This window comes from Myotis daubentonii, chromosome 1, assembly GCF_963259705.1.
Source record: "Myotis daubentonii chromosome 1, mMyoDau2.1, whole genome shotgun sequence".
NCBI classification, from domain to species: domain Eukaryota; kingdom Metazoa; phylum Chordata; class Mammalia; order Chiroptera; family Vespertilionidae; genus Myotis; species Myotis daubentonii.
Window position 1 is genome coordinate 218,859,537 of NC_081840.1, and position 27,997 is coordinate 218,887,533.

Genomic DNA, 27,997 nt, shown 5'->3' on the forward strand with positions numbered 1-27,997 from the left:
CAGGTGTGAGTTTCGCTGTATATAACAGGTGGCTGTGAGTTCTTTTCTGAAGAGGAGAATAGGAAGGCCCAGGAGTTTTTGCTTTGGTGAAACGGATGATAGTGGCTCTTTGGAAATCCCTCGAGTGCCCTGTAAAGGGGGCTCCAGAAATTCAGGGTTTGTGTTTCAGGATATGAAGTCTAAAATAATCCCTCCCTCAGCCCAGCCCAGCCAGCGTGGCTCAGTGGTTGAGCATCGACCTATGAATCAGAAGGTCATGGTTCAATTCCTGGTCAGGCCACATGTCTGGCTATGGGCTCAAACCCCAGTGGGGGTTGGGCAAGAGGCAGCCGATCGATGATTCTCTTTCATCATTGATGTTTCTATCTCTCCCTCTCTCTTCCTCTCTGAAATCAATGGAAATATATTTAAAATAAAATAAAATAAAATAATCCCTTCCCTTTTTTCCTTTGACACCCACCTCCAACCCCAGAACATTTATGACAACCAATCGAATTTTATAGGCTCTTTTTCATTTTTTATGTAAAGGTTTCCTTTCCTTCTAAATTCCAGAAATCCAGAGGCTGACATGACTGAATCATAGACACAGAGGTCACAGTCTGACCCAGAGCTGGGAACAGGGTGAGGTGAGAAAGGAAAAAAACAAAGCCTACCACCCTCAGTATTGTATTAGTTTGCGGGGCTGCTGAACAAAGTTCCACAAACTGAGTAGCTTCAACCACAGAAATGTATTGTCTCCCAGTCTGGAGGCTAGAAGTCCAAGATCACGGTGTCAGCAGAGCCATGCTCCCTCTGGAGGCTCCCGAGAAGGGTCTGGTCCAGACCTCTTTCCCAGCCCTGGCAGTTCTTTGACGTGGGCAGCATAACTCCAATCTTCACATGGTGTTCACATGGTGTGCGTGTCTGTCCTTGCACAAAGTTCCTCTGATTCTGAGGACCCCAGTCACATGGGATTAAGGGCTCCCAGCATGGCCTTCTCTTAACTTACTACATCTGCAATGACCCTCTTTCCAATAAGGCCACATTATGAGGCCCTTGGGAGTTCAGACTTCAACATATGAATGTTGGCGGGGGGGGGGGGGTACAATTCAACTCATAACAATAATCACGGTAACTAACATTTACTACAGTATTTTCTACAATCAAAATTAATGTCAAGAATCCATAATGAACAGAATATCACAATATTAAGAAAAGACAAAATCAGTGTGGTCATAGAAGATTGTAGAGATGAGGGCTGGTTTCCTGGTATATACATACCAATCCAACATCCCAGTAAAACACCAAAGTGACTCCTTACTTGGCAATATTGGCAGTGCCCACACCCAGGAGTGCCCTCCCCACCACCTCAGCTGCTCTTCCCTGATCCCTGGAACCTCTCCCATCAAACTAAAGAGTTAACACCAGGCCCATTGGGATCCTTGTGATTAGATATTTGGAATTGCACTTTCAGAGTGGGCCAAGCCAGTGGACTGAATAGTCCAGATGTTTCTAGAGGTTCCAAGGAAAGCTTCTTCACCTTTTTTTTCTATTTGTTCTTGAAGTACAAACATAATGGTAGCTGCTCTCCCACAACATTGGTTTAGGAAGGTCAGTAACTAAGTGCTCAAAAGTGCAGTGCTACCCATGCATGAAAGACTACTAGTAACACTTAGTGGCAGGTAACAAATGCAGACCCGTATAGTGTCGAATTCACTCACCTGTCCATCCATCCATTCATCCATTCACTCATCCATCTATCCGTCTGTCCATCCATCCATCCATCCATCCATCCACTCATCCATCCGTCCGTCTGTCCATCCATCCATCCATCTATCCATCCACCCTCTAGTTTATATTCACTCATTCAACACAGCGGCCATGTGGCAGACACAGTGCTGGACTCGGACTAAATACAGTCAGTCCCTGCCTTCCTGGAGCTAAGAAGTCTAGGGGGGGAGAGAGATCTTCAACAGATAAAGTCACAAATAAATTTAAAATGACAAATTGTGAGGGGGGAGGTTGGGGGTTAATGGGGGGGATGAGGACACATTTGTAATACCTTAACTAATAATAAAAAATAAAAAAAATAAAATGACAAATTGTGGCGAATGCTGGGAAGGAAAAGAGTGAGGCAGCCTACGAAGATGACAAGGGGTCAGCATTTAGAGCAGGTCCCGAGGGAATGATATTAAAGATGAGAATTACTCTAAGGAGTGAGGGGGCACTAATTGGCAGCTCTAAGTTCCCCTATGAAAGCCCCCTTGAGCTGGGGCTGTTTCCTGATGCTGAGTGAGGTCTGTTTAACAGCATTGGCTGCCCATGCTCTGCAGTCATAACCCAGGAAGCTCTCCTATGTCCAGATGAGGTTAGACGTCTGACATTGTGTCTGAGGTTTTCGAAAGGGACCGACCTGGACTCTAGAAGATCCAGCTCAGCTCTTATGTCAGAGAAACGGATGACCATCATGCAGTGCACCCATCAAGGAACCACTTGCAATGTTTGTGCAGCCTCTGAGGATTTTAGAGGAGAAAAATGTTGGAGACCAGGCTGGAAAGATCTCCTATTTGGTTATATTATAATCATGATGAAAAAACTAAAAAACATAACCCAGTACCATAGGCACCAAGTAATTTATTGGTCAACTTCGGTTAAAGCAAAGTTTTATTTTAAAAAGATACCTTAACCATTTGATTTTAATTAAAAGATTGAAATGTACAACCATTGCCAGTCTTTCCAGGTAGGGCCTTTCCTTTGAATATGAATCTCCCGATCAGAGTTCTCTCTGATCTTTTGAGTAAACGGCATGCAGTGTCTGTTTCTCCCAATGAAAAGAAAACAAAGACACTTGTAAAATGATCAGAGCCTAAAATCCATCTAGATGTCTTCGATTTCTTTTTCCAACCTTTTACAATTGTCCTACTTCCACAACAATTTTTAGTAACCTTTTTTTTTTTCAGAGAGGAAGGGAGAGGGAGTTATAGATAGAAACATCAGTGATGAGAGAGAATCATTGATCGGCTGCCTCCTGCATGCCCCACATTGGGGATCAAACCCACAACCCTGGCATGTGCCCTGACGGGGAATGGAACTATGACCTCCTGGTTTATAGGTCAATGCTCAATCACTGAGCCACGCTGTCTGAGCAATAACCATTTTTTAACTGAGTCTCCTTGAAGTATTCAACTCAGAATGAACAACTTCTTTTTTTACAGAATGAACAACTTCTGCCCCACCCATATTTTATTGGGGAACATAATATTTAATTATATTGTACAATTAAGTGACCATACAATTGGCATTAACATGTTTGGAAACAAACACATCTGACTTGTACTAAGCATGTCACTCAAGCGGTGGTAGAAAAAGTCCAACAGTGGACTAGGTTAATAATAATCATGAAGTTATGGTGCCTACTATGTGCCAGGCACTGTTCTAAATGCTTTGTTTAAATCCTAGTTCATTGAGTCCTCTCAACAACCCAGTAGACAGGTATTATTATTATATTTATCCCTTTGATAAAATGAGAAACAAGGCTCCAGCATGCAGAAATGGGCCATCAGGGGAGCGGGTGGCTGGTTAAGGAGAGTTCCCGAGAGCTTTTACTCCAGAAGCATTGCTTGGTATCCACGGAGTGCTGGGGATTGTCTCAGGAGGGCAGTTCAAGTCTTTTCTTGAAAAACAGAGTCAGTGTACGCTCTGAGATGATAACTTTGTGGTCCCACCTAAAAAAAAGTCAGGAGAGAAGACCGTCATCTTCTCCTGGCCCCTCAATTCTGAGATTCTGCAAAGAGAACTAACGGGAGAGGAAGCACTTCTTTTCCATGTGAGTTGCCTTTGTCTACAGAGCATTCCAGAGCGCTCATTCCAACTGCCCTCAGTTGGTGCTGTCTGCACGGGCCCATCTCGGGCCCATCTCATCACTCTTTTGTCTCCCTCTCCAGCCAGGTGTGCCTGCTAAGGGTCAGGTTCCTTGCTAACAGTCAGTCCATCTCCCCCCTCTCCCCCCTCTCCCCCTCCCTTCATCTTGCTTGGCTTTTTTTGATCCAGCCACTGGTAGCTTTCTCTGTCCCCATGAGCATCACCCTGGCCTGTTGCCCCTGTGGCTCGCTGGGCTCCTGGCGGTCTGCCTGACATTTTATGCTCTTTCTTTCTGCTTCCATCTGCCCTCTACGCTTCCTGGCTCTTTGCTCTCTGCCTGGCTTGATGTCCACCCCCACCCACTTGCTGTTCACATATGCTCTCATTGCACCTTTCCTATTTTAATTTTTAAAGAAATAGGCAATTAATGCACATGGTTTAAAAAAAATAAAATTATATGAACAGGTATACAGTTAGATGTCTTGCTTCTCTCTCTGCCCCCATCCATTCTACCCTAACATCCCCAAGGGCACCCTGTGCCATGAGGAAATATTGTATTTGTTTCCTGTATACTTACAAAGTTTTTATGCAAATCAATAAAATATATATTCATTTTCCTCTTTCCTAGGTTAAAAGTATACCCTTTGTTCTGCACTTTTGTTTTCATATTTTCACTTAGCAGTGAATTTTGGAGCTCTCTAGGTCAGTCCACTGAGCCCCCATCCCTTGTTTAAACTGTGTAGGGAGAGAGCGCACGGCCAGGCCCCAGCACGGGCGTGGTCAGTCCTCACTGACAGACATCTGGAGTTCGCCAGTCTCTGGCGAATATAATCAAGGTCGCAAGGAACAGCTTTGAGCATTTTATTTGTGCTAACCCAGTTCTCCTTCCATTTTCCTTCCTGATCCTTTGAGTCTTTGAGGACAAAGTGAACTTTCATTGTGTCACTTGTGCTGACCTTTTGTCTTTGGCCAAGACCTTTAACCTTGCTGTGGCCTCCTCCTCCTAACTGAATTTACCTAAGTTCTTACTTAATAGGATATGTTTTTAGTTTTCCTCCACAGATGCCTTCTATCCATTCAACAAGTTTTTTTTTTTTTTCTTTTAGAGTGAAATCGTTCCTGTTGTGGCCAGCAATTCCAAATAATTTTAATGATTCCAAACAGTTTCACCCATCTCAATATCCATTCCTTTTTGATAGTAAGCCAGGCACTCGGCTAGACGTTTTATGTCTTTCTGTTCACTTAATTCTTTTAACGATCCTATAAGTGAGGAGCTAATTTACTAATGAGAAAACTCAGTCCCAGAGAGGTTAAGTGACTGGTCCAAGATCACACAGCTGGTAAAGGGCAGAATCATAGCCCAAGCCTGCCTAACTCCACCATCATCTCATCTGCTAGAACTCAGAGTGAAGGGCCTATGGGACTTTGGAGTAAGTTAATGAGGGTCAATGCAAGAGTTTCTTTTTCAAAACCTGGTTCAAATACAGAGCCTTTGTGTTTTTCTGTAGATTCCTGGAGGACTTCCATTATAATGACACTGCTGGGTACTTCATTATCGGAGGGAGCAGGTATGTGGCCGGCATCGCAGGGTTTTTCGGACCTCTGAAATACTACCGTCTCCGCACTCTGCACCCTGCACAGGTGAGCCCTAGGGATCGAGGCAAAGTTTGTGGGTGCTCACGGGCATGTGGCTCAGGCCTGGAACCCTGTGTAAACAAAAGATTTATTTAAGCGGGATCTCTCATCGGCTCTGTCACCAAACATTATTAATATTGAGTCGTTTCCCCTAGCTAACACGATAATAGATTTCTGTTAACGTTTGGTTCATTTAGTACTCATAAAATGGAAACCATTTACTTCCTCTGTTTTAATAACCACTGGATTAATTATAGAGTAGGTTTTTATCAGGCTGTTGCCCATCCAGTGATTAAACTAATGAAAGGAAAGAGTCTTAGTTATTTGGTAAAGCTTCCTTTAGATGCTATTTTTTAAAGGAGCAACAGAGCAGCCTCGCTAGCAGATGAGGTTCTGTTCACCACGCCCTTCAGAAACTTGGACCTCAGGCTCACACTCAGGTGGCCGGCCCAGAGGGCTTCATAGCTGCTGTTGAATGGCTCTCACCTCCAAACCCACCCCTAGATGCACCTGTCCAGTGTCCAGGCCTGCCCACAGTGCTGCTGCCCAGGGAGGAGGCTGCCCCACAACGGCCTTCACAGCCATTGTTTTCTCTGCCTTTGTAAAGAGATCACTGAATGCCTTAAAAAGGAACTTTCTTTCATTCCTGTGACCCTGTGGGGTTTGTTCTGGAAAAAGCAAGAGGCACTAGACAAAGTCATTGAGGAAAAATGAGGATCCTTCCCATCCATGGGTGCATCTTAGAACCCCAAGTGAGAGACCTCTATGAAGTGGAAAAAATGAGATTTATTCATTTGTGTGGCCAATACTTATTGAACACCTACTCTGTGCCAGGTTCTGTGCCAGGTGCTGAGGAGTCCAAGGTTAATTAAGATAGTAGCTTTCAGCTTTGCTCAGTGGCAGTATTGCAGGCAATGAGGTTTATCCAAGGTGTGATTATTGCTAATTGAAAAAAAAAATAAAGATAGTAGCTTTCAAACTTGTTTTTTAAAGGTGGTCCACAATAAGAAATTTAATATCATGAACAGTACATATGTATGCCCATATATACACACACATATACATATATACACATACATATACACACCCTTGCTACGTTCAGTGTACTCAGATATTTTGTGTTTTATTTTTCTAAAAATCACTGCTTGTGACAGCCACTAAAGTGATTTCATAACCCTCTAATGCAGCGGTTCTCAACCTGTGGGTCGCGACCATCGGAAAACACATATAGCATATCAGATATTTACATTACGATTCATAACAGTAGCAAAATTACAGTTATGAAGTAGCAACAGAAATAATTTTATGGTTGGGGGTCACCACAACATGAGGAACTGTATTAAAGGGTTGCGGCATTAGGAAGGTTGAGAACCACTGCCACAACCTGTATTTTGAAAACCACTGAGTTGGGACAGGACTTTATATATATACTAGAGGCCCAGTGCACAAAAATTTGTGCACTCGGGGGAAAGGAGAGTTCCTCAGCCGGGCCTGTGCCCTCTCGCAGTCTGGGACCCCTCGGGAGATAACGACCTGCTGGCTTAGGCCTGTTCCTGGGTGGCAGAGGGCAGGCCCAATCCCTAGGTGCAGCCCCTGGTCGGGCTCAGAGCAGGGCCGATTGGGGAGTTGGGGCGCCACCCACTGTCATGCACAGAGCAGGGTGGATCGGGAGGTTGCGATGCCACCCTCAGTCACGCTCAGTGTAGGGCCGATTGGGGGGTTGGGGCACCGCCCTCTGTCACACTCAAGGCAGGGTCGATGGGGAGATTGCGGCGCCACCCCCTGTCACACACAGAGCAGGGCCAATCAGGGGGTTGGGGCGCTGCCCCCGTCACTCACAGAGCAGGGCCGGTCAAGGGGTTGGGGTGCCGCACCCTGTCACACACAGAGCCACAGGGCGATCAGGGGGTTTGGGCACTGCCCCCTGTCACGCTGATCCCAGTGCCGGGAGGCCTCTTGGCTCCGCTGATCCCGGTGCTGGGAGGCATATTACCCTTTTACTATATAGGATAGAGACCTGGTGCACGTGTGGGGACCGGCTGGTTTGCCCTGAAGGGTGTCCTGGATCAGGGTGGGGGTCCCTACTGGGGTGCCTGGCCAGTCTGGGTGAGGGGCTGAGGGCTGTTTTCGGGCTGCCGGGTGACTGAAGCTCCCCACCGCTCCTTTTTTTCCTTTTTTTTTTTTTATTCTGGGCCAGCTTTAGCTCTGGCTCCAGCTCTGAGGCCTCTGCTGCTGAAAGCAGGTATCTGGTTTGTTTGGGTTCTATAATCAAAACTCTGTATCAACTCCAGCTCTGAGATCCCGGCGGGCTGAAGGAGGTTTCTGGGGTTTTGTTTAGCTTCTATATTTGTTACAATGTTTCAAACTGCAAGCTCAGAGGCCGGCAGCGGCAGGCGGGGAATGTTGGAGTCCTCCGTCACTGAAGCAAGCAAGCCTCATGTTAGTTTCAAGCTGCCTGGCTGCCAGCCGCCATCTTGGCTGGCAGTTAATTTGCATATCACCCTGATTAGCCAATGGGAAGGGTAGTGGTCGTACGCTAATTACCATGTTTCTCTTTTGTTAGATAGGATATTGATTTCAGAGAGGAAGGGAGAGGGAGAGAGAGATAGACACATCAATGATGTAAGAGAATCATTGATCAACTGCCTCATGCACACCTGCTTCCTCCCCAGGGGATTGAGCCCACAATCTTGGCATGTGACCTGACTGGGAATTGAATCGTAACCTCCTGGTTCACAGGTCAATGCTCAATGACTGAGCCACACTGGCCAGGCCATGAGACAGGTCTTTTTTCTTAAGGAGCTTCCTTATCTCTCTTAAGCAAATATGTCATGAAAGAATGTGGTCTGTGCATTCATTCAGATGTGAGCACAGTGTTTGGGAGCACCGACATGGGAACATGGCTATAGGCAACCAGGTGAGGGTGGGGTAGGCTGTTAGGGAAGCTTCCTGGAAGTGATGACCTTGAATCTGCCCCTTGGAAGTTGAGTAGGAGCCTGCCAAGCAGAAGAAAACAGGAGAAGGGCTCCCAGTCAGCTGCACAGCACAGGTTGACTTCCTGTCCCTTGAGAACTGAAGGGGAGAGGAATATGATTTTCTGGGGACAGCATGTGGTGGGGAGCAAGGAGAGCGTGGAGGCCTGGCCTCTGGGAAAGCCTGGCATTTAAGAAGCTCTGCGGGGGAGAAGATGCCGCAAAAAGAAGCCAGGAGGAAGTGGCCGGAGCCAGAGTGTCCTTGAATTACATCCTCCCTTTGCAAACCCAGAGTGAATGATCTGAGTACAAACAAACCAGCTGGTAATGTCAGAGGGAGAAGGACATCAACCCGGACACAGCCTCAAAGGTATTTGTTTGGTGACAATCGATCACTCGATTTTCTTGCCTTCTTATAGATTTTTAATCCCCTCCTTGAGAAGCAACTTGCTGAACAAATCAAGTTATATTACGAAAGGTGTGCAGAAGTTCAAGAAATAGTGTCTGTGTACGCATCCACAGTACAACAAGGCAGCAGGAGCCAAGAAGCATGTAAGTATTGAGCTTTAGGAGAGCTATCTTTTTTTTTTTTTTAACGTATTTTTATTGATTTCAGAGAGAGGAAGGGAGAGGGAGAGAGAGATAGAAACATCAATGATGAGAGAGAGTCATTGATCGGCTGCCCCTTGAACTCCCGGTACTGGAGATTGAGCCCGAAACCCGGGCATGTGCCCTGGCCGGGAATCGAACTGTGACCTCCTGGTTGGTCGATGCCCAACCACTGAGCCATGCCAGCCGGGCCAGGAGAGCAATCTTTAGCTCTGTGCATCTGTGTCAACACATTTGGCTTCTTTCTGACGGGGTTGGAATAGAACATATATGACTTGATCGATGGGGAGAAGTATGACCTCTGCAGACAGATGCAAGGGAAAGCGTCCATTCCACCTGGATTCCAACCAGACCAACGGCCAACAACAGCCCAACCTGCCTCATAGCTTTAATCGTACGTGGTTTAGCTTAAGTGCACAAAGGGAAGTGTTTTGAGCCTCACATTTCATTATTCCCATTCAGAATGGGATCTGAGGCCGGTCTAAGAAAATAAAAATGAATTGGAAAATAAATTAATCATTAGAAACGTTTCCCCATCGGTGCACTTCTGTCTTGGACCATTAATATCTGAATATTAGCTTTCAGAAGTGTTAAACAATGACTTTGTTGTTCGGGGCTCGGTTTTATTTTTTCAATCCTTGAAATCGACTCATGCTGGAAGACATCGGTAATTTGTAACAGAAGGAATGAGTTTCAAATAGAAGGCTTTCGTGCCTGCTCAGAGTTGCGCGGACATCCTTTCACTCATATGGGGTGTGTTTCTGTTATAAAACGGGCCTCATCTTATCTTCCAACGTTCCAGCTCGGATCTGGCACTTAGCAATTTCTCTGTGCTAGGGATCTTCCTGCTTGATGTGGTGGCAATAGAGTTAGTCACATATGTTCCTTCTGGAAGAGAAGTTCCTCTGGGGCCTTTGCCATCAGCAAAAGCAAATTGAGTATTTCAGTGCTGCCCCCATATCTCATCATCTCCAAAACCGAACTTCCCGTTTCAGGCCAGGGAGGAATGGATGTGTCATGAACACACCCCAGTCCCATAGGGTTCGCATAGCATGGTCCCGGGGAGTGATTGGAGGTGGCAATAGGTAAATGTGGAAGGACGGCTCTTCTGCAATTCGATTTAAGAATAGGCTATACTGGTCCCCAGCTACTGCTCTCACTGCTGAATCATCCAGAAAATACGATGCTGTCAGAAGAGGGGGGAGATATATAGGAATAGGAATGTCCTGAGCAGGAAAGAAACTGGTATTGATAGCTGATGACATTGTAGGAGAGGTAGCCTGCGTGGGCAGGCCAGCCTTGCATGCTGATCTGTTTGGGGCATTGGGATGATTTTTCTACCATCTACCGCCTTGTGTCCCTGGGGATCGTTGGACTTTGCTCCTCAGCTCACACTGCCAACAAAATGGCCTAGATATTGGCCTCCTGGGGACCAGTCCGAGGCCAGCTGCTCATTCTGTAGAATTATTCAACAGCCATCAGCGACTTTGGCACATTTCCCTCGGACTTGGCTTTGAATTTGTGACCTCAAGGCAAAGGCATCGTACCAATTTCAAATCCCTAATGCAGCCCAACCCATACCCAGTAATGGTACTTCTGACCTCTTATTTCTAGTTCCCCATGGGGGAAAGGGTGCAGAGAGGTGAGACTTACCCCGTCCAAGGGGAGTGGTATCTTATGCTTCCCTCTCCTGCAGGTGACCTGCGGAACTCCTACTTGGACCTGAGGCGCAGGTACGGGAGACCCTCCATGTGCAGAGCCTTCCCCTGGGACAAGGAGCTGAGAGCCCAGCACCCCAGCTTGTTCCAGTCCTTGATGGAAATGGGTCTGCTGACGGGTAAGTGTGTCTCTGCCTTGCCTTTGGACGCCGGTTAGGAAGGCTCCCTGTTTTCCCACCTCTTTGGTGATTTATGCCTCCAAGTTATTTTTAACCCTAGTCTTCTAGCTTAACTTTAAATTTAAATTCTGCCTTATCCACAACCCTCAATATATCTATGCACACTTCCAACACTAAATACAAAAACTTATATTTAGGAATCGCATGAGCAACTCTTTCTTTTTTATTGATTTCAGAGAGGAAGGGAGAGGGAGAGAGATAGAAACATCAATGATGAGAGAGAATCATTGATCAACAGCCTCCTGCACTCCCCCTGCTAGGGATCAAGCCCAAAGCCCAGGCATGTGCCCTGACTGGGAATGAAACTGTGACCTCCTGGTTCATAGGTCGATGCCAAACCCCTGAACCACCCTGGCTGGGTGCTCAAGCAATCTTTAGTTAAAGCCAAAGCCTCAAGTGGACAGCCTGCAGCCAGAGCTGGTCCCCAAATGCAGTTGGTTTGGCTCAAATGTTGTTGATTAAAAAATAAAAAAGTTACCAGTATCAAAAAACCTTGTGTAAAAATGCAAATTTTTAGCTTTTCTCAAAACATTCAAAGACCTGGCAACCTGACCTACATCGCAGCAACCCTGGAGGTGAGCGAACACTCGGGCCATTGATAGCCTCTTCTCTCTATTTCAGCAGCACCTGCCTACCTCTTTCATGGGCCTCACCTGCCTGACCCATAGACACTTGAACTGGAGACCCCCTGATTTAAAGTGCACTTTAAATAGCATCTCAAGAATCTTCCCAAATGTGGCCAGCTTCTCCCCTTGCGATTTGGGTTTGCTCAGGGATTCAGTACACCCTGCAAGGCCATGAGTTCTCTTGAAACCATGTCATTTAGGAAGCGGAGAGAAGCTGAGATGTGCAGTCTGGGGAAGGGGACTCAAAGGGGAAGGGTGATGATAATTATCTTAGCGGTCAGAGGCAACCCCTGGTGTTCCGGGCACATGGCTAGATCTTGTGTCAAGGCATTGCCGAAATTGACTTCTGCTTCATGTAAGAAGGAATTCAAGCCCTGTGGGGTATTTCATCTTTCATTCATTGATACTTGCTGAGTGACGGCTTCGTGACTTGGCTAGATTTCAGAGGTAAGTAAGACAACACAAAGCCCCTGCCCTTGGGGCACAGACTTGAAAGCAAGGAAAAGGGGCAATAATATTGAATAGAGGCCGTGGAAGTAAATGGTAAAAGAAGGGAGGGGTCCGTTGTACCTGAGGGGCTGGGATGTTCAGAGACGGTTTCCTGGGGGAGGTGACGCTGGAACTGATAGTTGAAGGGTCAGTAGGTATTTCCCAGGTAAGTAAATGGGGGTGGGCACTGTAGGCAGAGTAGCTGCAGGGAGGTGGAAACAGCACAGCAGTGTTAATGATGGGCAGGGGGTTGGGAGGCAGGGGGAGGCTGGAGAGGAATGATTCCCGCCAGAGCTCAGACACCATTGGAAGAGTTTGGGCTTTACCTTGTAGGTGACAAGGACCTGTTGAAGGGCTTCAGGTGGGGGGTAGAGGTGGGATCAGATTTGGGTTTTTGAGGTGGGATCAGATTTGGGTTTTTGATGTCCCTCTGGGGCTGGGAGGAAGCAGGGCTGTGGAGCTGGAAGCAGTCCATTGCTACGGTCCAGGGGGAGAAGACGCAGGCCTGAACGGGACAGAGTGATGGAGTGAATGAGGGCTGGAAAGAGGTTGGCTCAGAATGAGGCAAGGGAGGCCATGCGGAGTCATGTGACAGCACAGCCTCTGGACCAGGTGGCCTGGGTCCCATTTGAACGTAGCACACCTACTAGCTGTGTGATCTTGATCCAGTTACTTCATTTCTCTGAGCCTCGGTTTCCTCATCTGCATAATGGGGGTGATAATGGTACCTCTCTCCTGGTGTTGGGTTACATGAGTTGATAGAAATATAAAATACTCAGAACAGTGTAGCACACAGTAAGCTCTTTGTAAGCAGTGTTTCTGAACCTCGGTGCTGTTGACATTTTGGACTGGATTCTCTGTGGTGTGGGATCTGTGCTGTGCTTTGTGGGATGCTATATGTGTTTCTGGCCTCTATCCGCTAAGTATCAGTAGCACTCCCTCCCTCCCCATGACTCCCTTCTGGGGTCGACAACCAACAATGTCCTCAGGTGTTGCCAAATGTCCCCAAAGAGCCAAATCGCCTCTGGTTGAGTGTTAGGGCTCTTATCACCCAGCAGACACAATTCCCAGGTTTTTGTTGGTTATCTGGGAGGCGGTGGAGCTGCCCTGCAAGACAGGCGACCAGGAGAGGGAGGCCCATGCCGGACAGTGTAGGCGAAATTGGTTTATGAGATTTCCAATCATATTTAAATGTCGTTTTGCCGATTGGGAACACGAGTGAATCAATTTCACAATTCTTTTTAAAGTAAATACTCTCAATAGAATCTTTTCATGTTGTTTTTACAGCTCAGAAGTTTTGTTTATAAGAATTTAGAACGATTTCTTCTCTGTGGAGTTCTGGAAGTGGAATTTAATTAAAAACCCAAATCATGTGCTCCCCAAACCCAAGGACTTCCCGGGCTGTGGTGCTGCCGACTGTCACATTGCAGCCAGCTGTGAACACCACTGACCCCAAGGGCCACCCCAACCCCCGTTCTGCCTTCAGCCCCTTTTCTTCCAGGTGACGTTGGAGGCTTCTGCAGAGGAGGCGCACGGGGTCCTCATTTAAATTCATCCCTACCTGGCACACTGCCCTCGCTTGGGCTGTCACAGCTCTCCCGCTCACCCTGGAGAGCCTGGTGCTAGACACTGTGCCCATTTTCTAACAAGGCTGTGAGAAACGCAGAACACTTGATTTCATAAATTGAGGGTAAAAAAAATAAGTGTACAGTTTTTAAAGTATCTTTCCTCTGGTCTATAAATAGAAGAGTAGTAAGACTGGTGTGACTGTGTTTCTGTTCCTGGTCTCTCACATACCTTTCCTCCCAAGCTCATCTTGCTGGGAGTGAGTGTCTGGCTGGCTTTGGAGGGCTCTGAGCCACTCGAGTTAATAGGGACTGTGTTCGCAGTGCTTTCTGCCGCCGCCCCGAGCTGTCCAGTCTGCTGATTGGTGGACTTGAATAAAGTCCATCCTCATCATAGTACAGTTCTCATTTCTTTTTTTTAATTATATTTATATATTTTATTGATTTTTTACAGAGAGGAGGGGAGAGGGATAGAGTTAGAAACATCGATGAGAGAGAAACATCGATCAGCTGCCTCCTGCACACTCCCCACTGGGGATGTGCTCGCAACCAAGGTACATGCCCTTGACTGGAATCGAATCTGGGACCCTTGAGTCCGCAGGCCAATGCTCTATCCACTGAGCCAATCTGGTTAGGGCAGTTCTCATTTCTGAGATACACTCGGAGGATGGACTCGAGGATCGGGTGTTTGATGCTTGGAATTCTTGCTGTGGGAACTGACTAGGTGCAGACACAAAGGAGTTTAACTGTCTCTGGAACTTCTTTTCTTTTTTAAAATTTATGTTTATTGTTGTAAATATTACAGATGTCCCTTCTTTTCCCCCACTCTCACCCCCCCTCCCCCGCCCTGACTTCACCACACTATTGTCTGTGTCCATGAGTTACGCATAGACGCATATGAGTTCTTTGGTTAACCTCTCCCCAACCCCAATTCCTCTGAACTCTGAGATTCATCAGTCTGTTGCATGCTTCCATGTCTCTGGATCTATTTTGTTTGTCAGTTTATTTTGTTCATTAGGTTCCATATATGAGTGAGGTCACCTGGAGAGTATGATGCTGAGCAAAATAAGCCAGTCAGAGAAGGATAAGTGTCACATGTGTCAGGAATTTCTGAAGTCACTCCTGTCACAACTTTCCATTCCCCCCCTCTCCTCTCCTCCCTCCCTTCCTCCCTTCTTTCCTTCCCTTCCCTTCCCTCTATTTCCTCCCTCCCTCCCTCCCTCCCTCCCTCCCTCCCTCCCTCCCTCTCTCCCTCTCTCCCTCCCTTCCACTCTCCTTAAACAAGTGTTGACTGAGTGCCCTCTGTGAGCCAGGACAGGACAGCAATGGGGCCATGTTTCTTTAAATTTAGGGGAATATAAAGAAAATACCAACACCCCTAATTTCTACCAAGGGAATTACTTTATGGAATTTTCTTTTCCTGGAATTTTGAAAAGAAAAAAAAAAAAAAAAGACAGCGTGAGACACTGGCCTGCGATTTCCAGTTCTTGGCAACAGCGTCCCTCTTCTTGGCAGCCTCTCCTCAGCGAGACTGCCGACTACGCTTCCCGGCGGCCATGCATGTGCATCTCGGACTGGAGAGTGTTCTCTCCCCACGCTATGTGATTTCAGGCGGATCATCGGCCCTCACTGTAAGCTAACAACACACTTCAGAGGAGCCCTGAGAACCTTGCAGGGGGTGGGGAGGGGTCAGCAGCTCGGGCTTCACTAGCAACCGGCAGAGAGAGTGTCCCCTGCATTCCGGCCAAGTGCGGTCAGGAGCGGTCACCACTGTCCAGGGTGCCCAAAGGTGGGGCTGTGTGTCCTCCTGCAGAGGAGAATCACCAAGTATTCCCACGGCACTCCTTCAGGACTGGAATTAAAAGTATAGCCCGGCCCGCATGGCTCAGTGGTTGATCTATGAGCCAGGAGGTCACAGTTCAGTTCCCGGTTGGGGCACATGCCCGAGTTGTGGGCTTGATTCCCCAGTATGGGATGTGCAGGGGGCAGCTGATCAGTGATTCTTTCTCATCATTGATGTTTCTATCTCTCTCGCCCTCTCCCTTTCTCTCTGAAATCAGTGAAAACATTTTTTTAAAGTATATACAAGTATACATATTTGTGTGGTAAAACACAAATGACAGCATTCCCCATTTTGAAGTGTAAAGTAGTGTTAAGGACCTTCACATTGTTGCTCAGCAGATCTCTAGAACTTTCTCATCTTGTAAAACTGAAACTGTACCTACTGAACAACAACTCTCCATCCCCCCCCCCAGGCCCTAGTCACAACTGTCCTACTTTCAGTCTCTATGAACTTGGCTATTCTGGATACTTCATATTAAGGGAATCCTACAGTATTTGTCTTTTGGTGACTGGCTTATTTCACTTAGCACAAAGTCCTCAAGGTTCTTCAGCGTTGTAGCATGTCAGAATCTTCTTCCTTTTTAAGGCTGAATGCTATTCCATTGTTACGTAGACCACACTTTGTTTGTCCATTCATCCATTGATGGATGTTTGGGTTGCTTTCCCCTCGTGGCTATTGTGAACGGTGCTGCTATGAGCATGGGTGTGAAAATATCTCTTCAAACTTGGCTTTCAATTCTTCTGAATATATACTCAAAGGTGGGATTGCTGAATCATTTGATAATTCTGTTTAATTTTTTGAGGAGCAACCATACCGTTTTTCTTAGTGGCTGCATCATTTTAGATTCCCACCAACAGTGCATAAGGGTTATAATTTCTCCACATCCTTGCTAATACTTGTTATTTTCTGTGTTTTTTAAAAATATATTTTTATTTACTTCAGAGAGAGGGAGAGAGAGGGAGAGAGAGATAGTAACAATAATGATGAGAGAGAATCATTGATTGGCTGCCTCCTACAGGCCCCATTGGGGATCCAGCTCACAACCTGGGCATGTGCCCTGACTGGGAATTGAACCCTGACCTCCTGGTTCAGGAGTTGACACTCAACCACTGAGCTACCGGGCTCTGTCTTTGTGTGTGTGTGTGTGTGTGTGTGTGTGTGTGTGTGTGTGTGTGTGTGTTTTTATAGTAGCCATCCTCATGTTTATAATTTATATACTGGGGAAAGTCTGGTTTAACAGCAATTAAGAATAATGCTGTCATAAAAAAAAAGAATAATGCTGTCATAAAATGACATAATGTCTATGAAAGAGCTTGTGGATGGAAAGGTACCATATGGATATGAGGGATGGAAAGGTAGCATATGGATGTGAGGGATGGGATTGTCTGAATAGAATTCATCCACTCTGCCCTGAGTGACAGCCATGTGGTCCCGTATGTGCCTCTATCACTCGCTCAGTTGCAAGCTTGTTGAGGGCAGTGCAAGCACTGTAGTAAGTATCCCACTTACACTCCTAATTCTCCACAGTGTTTGGCATACATTAGCTGCTTAGCTGCCACTCTTGCCTATGACCCTACCCAGCGTGTTTCTGCACCATTCCCCTCAAAGAACATACCTCACCCACCCACGCTTCTCAGCTCACCTGCCCTGCAAACAGTCTTCAAGTCCCACCTCAGGTCCTGCCTCTTCACGTCATCTTTCCTGCCCCCCAGGCAGACGGCTCCATCTCCCAGGCTGTCCTTGCCAACGGGTAGGTTTCCCCTTTACAGTCCCTGTCCTACTGCATTACAGTGGGTTTGCCCGTCCGATTCCACAGTGGAGCGTACCTGACAGGAGCAGGAGTAGGATTTCTTTGAAGCCCCTCAGGAAGTATTTGATGAGTAACTGAATGCACTCTCGGTGAATAGGGGATCCCATTGGAAGGACTAACACAGTCTTGGGTCAGTGAGTCACTCCAGGAGCGAGGAGTTAGACTTCTGGGAGACACAGGTTCAAGGTCTGCCCTAGCCAAGCCGTGACACCACTCCAGCCTGAGAGTTCTGTGGGCTTATTTGCGTTCTCTCTGTATTGTTCTCATTTCTCGCGCACTCCTTAGCTTGTGACCTCTCAGGAGCTGCTGTCCTGGCTCCGAAAACAGCTCTACAAATGTAGCTCTGTTTCCAGGTCTCCCAGGACACTGTTCCCCAACTCTCCCCGGCAACAAGAGACCAGAATCCCTCTTAGTCTATGCGCGCCCATTACAAAAGGACTCTCGCCATGGGGCCCTTGCTGTTCTTGCCTTCGTATGTCTTCAGTCTAGTTGCTGAGGTATATGGGTGCCCGGATGTAAAACAGCCCCTAGGTCCAGAGCACCCACGTGTTGGGTACCTCCGAATACTGTGCTGGGCCCTGGGGCGACTGTGGTGAACAGCATGGACCAGCCCGCACACGGATCTCTGCCAAGTGCCAGGGAACGTGGGGGCGGGAGGCTTCTTCATGCTGACAGCTGATGCGCTGCTAACCTGGTGTAAAATGCAGCTGTCCCCTCTGGTGGTTCCCACTCTGAAGTATCGTAGGACGAACGCCTCACCTCCCAGAGTTGGCATGCCTTTGAATTAAAGGTGGCAGCCCTGCTTGGGGCCTCAGCTATATGCAGTGCATAGAGATGTGGCAGAAACACTCATCCTGCCTCCCAGCATGCCCGGCTGCTGCCCTGCATCCCAAAGTCCTTGCTTGGCTCTGGAATTCTCCTGGACCGGTCTGTCCCGAAGCTCGCCACTGTCCAGCTGCTGGCTGGCATCCAACACTGGACCCCGTGCTCAGGTCTTCAGGGGGGCATGCTGATTGGCCAGCCTCTGCGTGGTTTCCTGGGGAACCTCCAGTTCTCCAGGAAAATGGCTCCCGGCAGAGCATGGAAATTGCCCTATTAGCATTCGGGCTTTTTCTGATGCTAGGTCAGTAGTATTTCAGGACGCACGCTTTTTCACTATTTCAGAGGTGTGCGGCTATTTCTTTTGCTCTCCTTCACTTTTCCTTGTTGAAACGGAATGCTTTGAACTCCAAGCCCCTTTGAACCGGGCTCTGGCATCCAGGGAGAAGGGATGGTGGGGACTGGGCTGGTAAGAGGCTGGATGACAATGGCAGGGGGGCTGGAGGCCAGAGAGAGCTGGTTGTGGAAGAAGTGAGAAAGGGCACAGAGACTCCGGTGCAGGTGGGATCTGAAGAAAGGGAGAGACAAGTGAGGGAAACAGGTGTGCTGGCTGGCCTCTCCGGACATCTGCCTGAGGCCAGACCTGCTTGCTCCCTTTTATCCTGCCCTGGGCACCTCTGAGCCTGTGGCTCCGGGAAATCCGAGCTCTGCCAGCAAATGGTTCTCAGGAGAAGGCCAGGTCTGAGGATAGGCTCGGCCCCCAGGGCAGACACCATCTGTGTTTCCCTGCAGGGCCAGGGCCGGACTCCCGCCCCAGGCTTTGCCGTGCTGAGCTGCTGAGCAGGGGAAGAGGTGCCTCCGCACAATATGCCGAGGTTGCCGGCTGCACTGGCTTCACTCTAATTTGTTATTAACTCTTCTCATTTTGGCCCACAATCGCAGTGTTTATGTGGAGACTCTGAAATGCAGAGCATGGAAATGATGTTACTTAATAACTCCGGGATACTGTGTCCTTTAAGGGCTATTTCATTGTTGTTTGTTGCAGAGCCATCATCTTTATTTTTTTATTTAAGAAAGCATACATTATAATTTTTTTAACTCACAGAAGCACAAAGAAAGGGCCATGTTTTTCCTGCCCAGATAATCCCTGATGACAGTACGGAAAGCTGGGAAGGAAGGGACAGAGGGAGGGAAGGGAGGAGGGAGAGAAGTTCCATGTATAAAACCAGAAAATTTGCACCATACAGTAAAGTACAAACAGTTTCCTTTTGAGATCGAAATAAGCTACCCCCGTAGGTCTCGGGAACCCAGTGGGGCTCACCTGATCAGAATGCAAATGAGGAACACCCTGTGTTTTTGAAACCAGTACACTTGGCGAAGATCTTCTTTTTCTGGTTAAATGACATTTTCTCCGTTCACTTTCCCCCCACTTTCTAACTTCTACTTTGGATGCATTACGCCTTTTGGAAGCTTGGGACTAAAAATGACTTTCCTATTGATGTCCCATTCCTCTCCCAAGAAATGAGTCTGTCTGTCGCCTTCTGAATTCTCAATCACTCTAGCCAGTGGCTACCTTCTCATTTTCTGCTTTTCTGCCTCTTTTAACGATAAGTGCACACACAGTGACCTTCTGACGTTGCTATAAAAAAGAAAAAAGAGGGAAATAAATGGTGCTGTGCTACCTGGAAAATAGTAAGGATTAATTAACTGGTGTCCTTCGCTTCTGATGCAGGAAGAAGAAAATGGGAAAATGTCTCTTTTTTCCTATTTTGTTTGTTTTTCATTATACCATTAATCTCCATAAACAAGGCATGTTTTTTTTAGTTACAGATCGACTAGAAAAAATGCATATGCGAAACCAGATGGGTGAAATTAACAGTTTCATTAAACTGGTTTTCAAATTGCCAGTTCAACAATTATCACCAGTGACATCATGGCTTGGATTTTGTGCTACAGTTAGAATTTGAACTTTAAAGAATGCGCAAAAAGGAGCAGTTTTACTCTAGACTTATTTTTTTTATTATATTCACTAGTGCAGAAAATTGTTTAGATGCTTTTGCAGAGAAAATACTGATTGGTACTGTTTGGGGGGAAATTTATTTTAATGTGTGAGGGCACTAACGAAGCCTTCTCAACCTGCCTACGTTTCCGTGTACAGAGTGTTTTTGCGCCGGCTTAGAGCTTCCTGGATGATCTCCCTTTTGCTCCGCATTCTCCAGCAATCCCAGCTACCTGCACACTCCGCTAATGATTTCTGGGGTTCTGTGCCAGGGGTCGGCGGGGCGAGTGTTTCATTTGGAGCTCCATTTGGTTTGGAGTCTCTTCTCTCCTCTGAGCCCACAAAGCCCGTGCCCGTGGGCACTCAGGCAGAACTCATCATCTCGGTTGGGGGTTTGGCAGAACAGGTGAGGCAGGGATGAGTTGTTAACAAAATGCTAATGTTGCCCTGCTCTAAGTGTGGACAGTAGGGCATCGGAGATGGTACATATTTAAAAGTAAACATATGGCCCGGCTGGAGTGGCTCAGTTGGTTGAGCATCATTGTCCTATGCACCGAAAGATTGCTGGTTCAGTTCCCGGGCAGAGCACATACCTGGGTTGCAGGCTTGATACCCAGTCGGGGAGCGTCCGGAAAGTAACTGATTGATGTTTCTCTCTCAGATTGATGTTCTCTCTCTCTCTCTCTCTCTCTCTCTCTCTCTCTCCCTCCCTCCCTCCCGCCCTCCCTCCCTTCCCCTCTCTAAGTATTCCTCAGGTGAGGGTTAAAAAAAAGGAAGTTTAAAAGTAAACATATATGTAAACATATGCACAAGTAGAAGTAGGATTTACTTTGCAGCTCCATCGAGTGCTGTAGGCACTGCACCCAGTGAAGGTTCAAGGGTGGAGCAGGATGGAATTCTTCTCTCAACTAGGCAAAGGGAACATCCAAAATGAGATCACCAGACTCCTGGTGGAAAACGGTGTTGTTACTCAGATATATCCCTACAGATGAGCAGAGGGAACTATTCAAGGATGTTCACTGCCATCTTGTTGGTTATAGCAAAACCAAGGGAAGCAACCCAGGAGTCTAAAAATAGAAAACTGGTAGGACAACAGCACTTCTTTAGAATGCAATCCTATTGAAGCTTTAGAATGAATGAGCTTCTGACAGCCACAGGCAGATACTCAAGAGATATGATTAATTTAAAAAATATATGTTTTATTGATTTTGAGAGAGAGAGAGAGAGAGAGAGAGAGAGAGAGAGAAACATTGATTGGTTACTTCCCCTATGCACCCCAACTGGGGATCGAACCTAAAACCTGAGTATATGCCTTTACTGGGAATCAAACCAGCAACCTTTTGGATCATAGGATGACACTCAACCAACTGAGTCAGACCGCCAGGGCTGAGATATGGTTAATTTCTAAAAGTTGAGGGTCAGAATCTATAGGAACTTTTTGGAAGAAATATGTGTATGTATATTTGCAAAGAGATGTGTATATGAATTATTGTCTGTGCAAAGGAAAAGCCTGGAAGCATGTTTACCAAGCTTTTAACAGTGTTTCCCTTTGCTATTATAGAAGGCTTGGGAGAATATTTATTTAAATTATGAGAATCATTTTGCTACCCCTGACACGAAAGGGAGCAAGCAGTTCTGGCTTGAAGACCTGAGCATGGGGTCTAGTGTTGGATGCCAGCCAGCAGCTCGACAGTGGTGAGCTTCGGGACAGAGCGGTCCAGGAGAATTCCGGAGCCAAGTAAAACATTGAATTACTTGATTGTTTTTTCAATTCTTATTTTATAATGATTCTTCGTATTAAAATATCCGAAAGCAGTAGCATTTTCTCAAAATCTTCATTAGAATCATATATGCTGCCTGTTTGCAGCCCATTTTTAATTAGTGAAGAAAACTTTAATGGAGTTTATTGTACTTTTGAAGCCAAATCCCTGAAACAATGACTACTTCTAATGATAAAGAGGGCATTATTTTTAAAATCTCCTGAGAATAAATGGGTTTTAATTTGGGGGGCAGGGGAAGAAGGATAGGGACAGAAGGAACTTCTGTTTTTATTTTATATAAATCTGCACTGTTTGGTTTTTATTTTTATTTATTTATTTTTTACAAAAAGCCGCTATTTCTTTAGGGATTAAAGAAATACAGAAAGAGGAGCAAATTCCATTTGTTCAGTAATGTGATTTTTTCTCAGCACCTACCGCTTGGGATGGAGAGCGTAAAGGCAGTCCCAGCTGCTGGCTCTGACCCGGTGAGGGCTGGAGTGGGAGTGCCAGGAGCCAGGACATGTGATTTCTTAGCTCTGGGTGTAGGTGGTAGGTGGCCTCCTTCCCCACAGCTTAGCCGAAAAGACACATGCCACCTCTCGGGTGGATCCAGAGCTGGGCTCAGCCACTCGCCAGCTATTGTAACCTGAGACAGGTTAATCGACCTCTCCAGACTCCAGTCTCCTCTTCCAAAAAAAATGAGGCATCCAGGAGGCAGCCAATCAATGATTCTCTCTCCTCATTGATGTTTCTATCTCTCTCTCCCTCTCCCTTCCTCTCTGAAATAAATAAAATATTATAGTACCACCTCATAAAATTGTTGGGATTACATGACATCATTTGCATAAGTCACCTAACGCAGTATTTGGCATTTTGTAAGCCTTCAATAAACGCTGACTAGTTATTGTATTTAGAAACCCACGAGAAAAATTGGAGACAAAACATAGGAAAGCATCTCAAAATAAGTTTCTATTGTTCAACATTTTAGAACAGCACCTAGGAACTAATCCTGAAATAAAGCACATTCTTCTTCAGAGAGTCTTAGAGGGGGAAAAAGTCTCTGGAAGATTCGGTGATCCTGATTTGGTGATGACTTATCTGGTTGAGTAAATTACTCCCAAGGCGCTATCTCAGCTATATAAGGCACATCCTTTTCCCCAGGATACTAGGCTGTCATTTGGTGCCAAAGGAAAAGCTATTCACAGAATGACACCGTGGCATCCCCGAAGGGTTTGATGTATCTCCCCCATAAGGTGGTATATTTCAAGGCTCTGCAGAACTAACCATATTAATAACTTAGCGGGGTGAATTGGCTTTTCCCTCTTCGATCCCATGGTAATTAATTGTGTGGGCTGTGAACTGTGTGCCTTACAGTGCCAACGCACCAACATGAGTCCGTGTTGGAGATCGGCGGGATGATATTTGAGAAGGCTGCAAAGAGACTCTCCAGTGTTGATGGTCTTCACCGAATTGGTTCTGTGGTCCCCCTCCTGATGGATTCCAGCTGCTGCGGGTATCATAAAGCATCCTACTACCTCGCGGTCTTTTATGAAACTGGATTAAATATACCTCGGGATCGGCTGCAGGTAGAGTATTTCATGGGCTCCAGGGGTATCCATCACTGACGTTATATTTGCAGAGTAATGCTCTCGTGCCCCCGAGGAACCTGGACAGGCGCATGCTCCCAGGAATCCTTTAGAATCTTTACATCAAGATCAACATCCTAGACTGTCCAGTGTGGCTCAGTGGTTGAGTGTCAACCTATGAACCAGTAGGTCACAGTTTGATTCCCGGTCAGGACACATGCCCGGGTTGCAGGCTTGATCCCCAGTGGGGGTCATGCAGGAGGCAGCCAATCAATGATTCTCTCTCGTCATTGATGTTTCTTTCTCTCTCTCCCTTTCCCTTCCTCTCTAAAATCAATAAAAATATATTTTTTTAAAAAAAAGAAAAGATTAATATCCTAGGGCTGTGCTCAACACAGGCTCTGGCTTTCAGTGTCCCTTCCTAGGCTCTGGGATGTGACTGGTATATGCTAAGGAACAGTTTGGGCAGGACTTACCAGAATCTCAGCCCTTCAAGAACAGGCGCCTCTTACCCAATTCTTATAACAGCTCTGGCTGTGGGACCATTACCCCGTGACTTCTTAGCTAAGTGAAGTCATTTGGGCCTAGAAACAAAATATTGACACATCTAGCCTTTAAAATAGAAGCTATCCCAGGCAGTTTCGTTTTTGGTTCTGGATCCAGATGTATTATGCCACTTGCGTAACATTTGGAATCACGTTTGTGTTAAGTACTGCTGAGCGGTCCCCGGTCCCCTTTTTTCTGGATTTGTTCATCTTGGGTTTGGAGAGTCAAACTGCTTAGACATGCCCAGGTGGCTCCGTGTTTTGTTTTGTTTTTCGATGACTTCTTTGTGCCTGTCTCTGGCTTGTAGAAGCTCGTGAGGGATGGCATGCTTTCCTGAGTCCCTGAGGCAATCCCCACAAAGGTGGAATAGTCCAGAAGATTCTAGCCCTGTCTCTGTCACAAAGTGGCTGGCTGGTTGGCCATAGACAAATAAATAACTTCACCTCTCTGGGCCTCTATTTCCTGAGCTATGAAATGAGGTTTTTCCATCAGTTGATCTCAAAAGACCCTTCTTAACACTGACATTCTGAGAGCATGAGGCTGGGACATGACCCAGTCTTCAGATCACCTGGCCATAGATGATGTAGCTGAAGCAGACCTAGAGCAGTCAATGGATACACAGAGATACTGTGAGAGAAGGCAGGGAAAGTCCTGGTTTTCACTGAAGAAGGGCAAAAATCAATAAATTTTAAGCTATTAGACATTTAGAAGGACAGATATCTGGGAATCTGTAGGCCATGAGAACGAGGCCGTGCCTTCTCTAAAGAGATTTTTAAGGCCTGTTAATGTGCTTTGGAATGACTAGGATCATATAAGGACAGGGCCCATGACCTTTCAGTGGTTGGATTTTATGACCCTTATCTCTAACCTTCCGAACACTGTCCATTTCTTCCTAACAGGGCATGTTGTATAGTTTGGTTGGAGGCCAGGGCAGTGAGAGGCTGTCTTCAATGAATCTTGGGTACAAACACTTCCAAGGTATTGACAACTACCCCCTGGACTGGGAGCTGTCCTACGCCTACTACAGCAATATTGCCACAAAGACACCCCTGGACCAGCAGATGCTACAAGGAGATCAGGTACAAAAGACAAATGGGAGGAAGTGGGCATGGCCCTGCCTACCAGGGCTTCCTGAATTTTCATGAGGTGCCTGCACCTGTGGCTGTCGACCTCCACTGGCCTCCTGAGGATGAGCGTCACTGCATGGAGAGAAAAGTTTTCTTGCATCCTCCACTTCCTGTTTCCTGTCTGTCCTCTCAGGCTGAGTGTAGGAACAATCCTCCATGTATCCATGAAAAGCTTTTCATGAATGGGAGGACTCGTACACCAAGGGTAGATCTGGCCGTGGACGAATTTTGATTTTGCAAGAAAATGTGTACCACAAATATAGGTGTCTGGACTTTGTTCCAACACCATGTGACATGGTAGGTCTGAAGATGTTAGGGGACGTTGTGTCAAATGGAGGGGGGAGATAGTAAACCAAGGGCTCCTATCAATATGTAACGAGCAAGAAGGGTCTATGACATCAGGAAGCGAGCTCCGTCCCTAGCTATGCTCCCACTGTTGGGGGCCTTAAGAAGCATCTATCCCCATTGTGTAGCCTTACTGGCCCAGTGCTCCCACATTACTGACAGCATGTGCCGTTTGCACTCACTCCAGCCCCTGACTTTGCAGGCTCCCAAATACTTTTGACTCTTTGGTCAAAGCTATCAATGGCTCATATCAACTCACAGAGCATAATGTGTTATGTTAGACCAACCGATGGTTGTTTCCAGACTTGTGTGGATGGCAGCAAATAAAAGGGTACAAGGAAAGGAGACAGTGTAAGAATAACAGGGAGGCTGTCTCTAGATGACAGAGATTTGTATCCAGCGGGAGCAGACCCTGACACGGTTAGCTTCTTGGAATGTGTTTTATGTATATCCTCTTTCTCCAGAAAGGATATAAGATGTTTTGATGGTCTAGCACTTGAGATGGTCGAGAGGAAGCCTGAGTAGTCTTACCAGGAGTAGGCATTGTTTTTCCGTAAAGGGACAGATAGTAAATATTTTAGCTTTTGTCTATATAGTCTCTGTTGCAACTACTCAACTCTCCCAGAGACAATCCTATGTAATAAAAGCAAATATGCTAATTAGACCAGAAGGCAGAACGACCTTCCAGAACAACCAGTGGGTGGGGCCATGAGGCAACCAGGGCTGTGATGGGCCAAGACCCTTGCACGAATTTCATGCATTGGGCCTCTGCTTTGCCGGGTTTGGCCTTGATCTAGGCCAGAAGCTCCTGATTTTCCCTGCTAATGCTCTGTAAGCCAAGGGGATGGGCCTAGCTAGGTCAGGGTTGTGGAATCAGGCTGAGCAGCTAATTGGGAACCAGACCCCTCACTGTGCCCTCAGAAACCCACAGTGCAGAAACCGTGTGCTTTGATGATTGGGAATGGATGGTTTCCGGAAAAGAAATCCACAGTGACCACTACACAGTTATGAAATAAATGACTCGAAGATACATGCCGTCAGTGCACAAGCTATAAAACACCAAAAGGCTGTCGGTGTAGACATCGAATTCCTTTAGAAAGTGATTTCTTTGCAATAAACTTACTTATACATTCTTATCATCATCATATGTATTCTCTCATTTTGCCCTTGGCCCATATGAGCCAAGGGCAAAATTTGACTGCCATTTGACAGGAATTAATTTAGTTGATAGTTTTGTTTTTAATTCTTCTGAAAAAACATTTCATACAAAATCAAGCCATGAAATAATATTGCCATCGTTCTACTAAGTCTGGATATGGTAATGATGCCCTATATGTATAATATACTTTTAAGAATTCTAATTCAGCATAAATTAGCAACGGGAAATGGTATGTTGCTAACAAGATCCTCTCCTTTTGAAGATTTGACACATGAAACGTTATGATTATGAAAGAAAATGTTTAATTGGTCAGAACCAGCGAAGATGAATAGAAATGATCCATCTTGCAGCTGAAAAGTCGTCTGATTAAGAATGCCAGATACGAATTACACAGTTAGAAGAGTTGCATCATAGCTCATTTTCTTAAGAATGTGTAATTAATGGCTGCTTGAGAATCTAAGCAGGTGTCATACGTTGATGTAAATGTCCTTTTGTCGAGAAATCTATTAGCTCGGCAGCAGCACGTAACAGAGGAGGAGATATGGGAGGCCAGACCTCTAATTAACAAGCCGAGGATCCGTCAGAAATTCTTTTCTTGATTCTTGTCTCATTGTCTCTTTTATGTACCTCTCGGTTCCCATCACTTCATCTCCTTTATGAGGACTCTCACTTCACTTCACCTCTTTACGGTTCCATGGGGCTCCGCTTCTGATTGCAGAGAAAGAAGATGCTCTTGGGTTTTGTTTGTTTTTGTGGCTTAATCACAGATGAGTTCCTCTCAGTCTCTCAGTACTAGCTTTTCCGCCACATTTGGTCCACAGCCTCCTCTCTGTGCCTGCTAGCGGGCAGGGGTCTCAGCTCACCCACACCCCTGCTTTCAAGTCCTCCGCACGCTGATGATGCTCACACATTCCTCTCCATCTGAGCTATTTCTTACGCCCCGCATCTGTGATCCTCATATACCACAAAGGCAGCCCAGCATCTCCTGCCCTCGCTTCCCCACAAACACCGTAACCGGTGGCACCATTTCCCATGCTAGCGACTGGGGTGTCATCTTTGATCTCCCCATCATCCGATCAATCACAATCCACAACAGCTTTCATGCCAGGCTGTCTCTTCCCATTTCCATCCCTGCTGCCACAGCCTACATTTGTCTTTCATTGTCTCTCTCTGAGCTGCTGTGACAGCCTCCTGTAACGGGCTAAGTTATGTGCCCTCTCTCCAAATTCATACATTGAAGCCCTTGCCCCCAGTACCTCAGACTGTGACTGTACTTGGAAATAGGACCTTTAAAGAGGCAACTGAGTCACAATGGAGTCGTTAGGTGGGCCCTAATCCAGTAGGATGGTGTCCTTACAAGAAAAGGCGAT

The 27,997-nt window shown here is 46.4% G+C and overlaps 1 protein-coding gene and 1 pseudogene across 2 annotated transcripts in view; both read left to right on the forward strand.

Moving 5' to 3' along the window:
* Positions 1–27,997, forward strand: part of SEL1L3 (SEL1L family member 3) — a 106,532-nt gene that overhangs the window by 32,436 nt on the left and 46,099 nt on the right. For both annotated transcript variants that reach the window (XM_059674064.1, XM_059674074.1), the window contains exons 7-11: positions 5,349–5,481; positions 8,867–8,999; positions 10,753–10,893; positions 23,239–23,450; positions 24,896–25,075. In XM_059674064.1, coding sequence (XP_059530047.1) covers positions 5,349–5,481; positions 8,867–8,999; positions 10,753–10,893; positions 23,239–23,450; positions 24,896–25,075 — 799 coding nt within the window. The remainder of the gene's footprint in view (positions 1–5,348; positions 5,482–8,866; positions 9,000–10,752; positions 10,894–23,238; positions 23,451–24,895; positions 25,076–27,997) is intronic.
* On the forward strand, positions 6,361–6,480 carry LOC132223344 (U4 spliceosomal RNA; annotated as a pseudogene).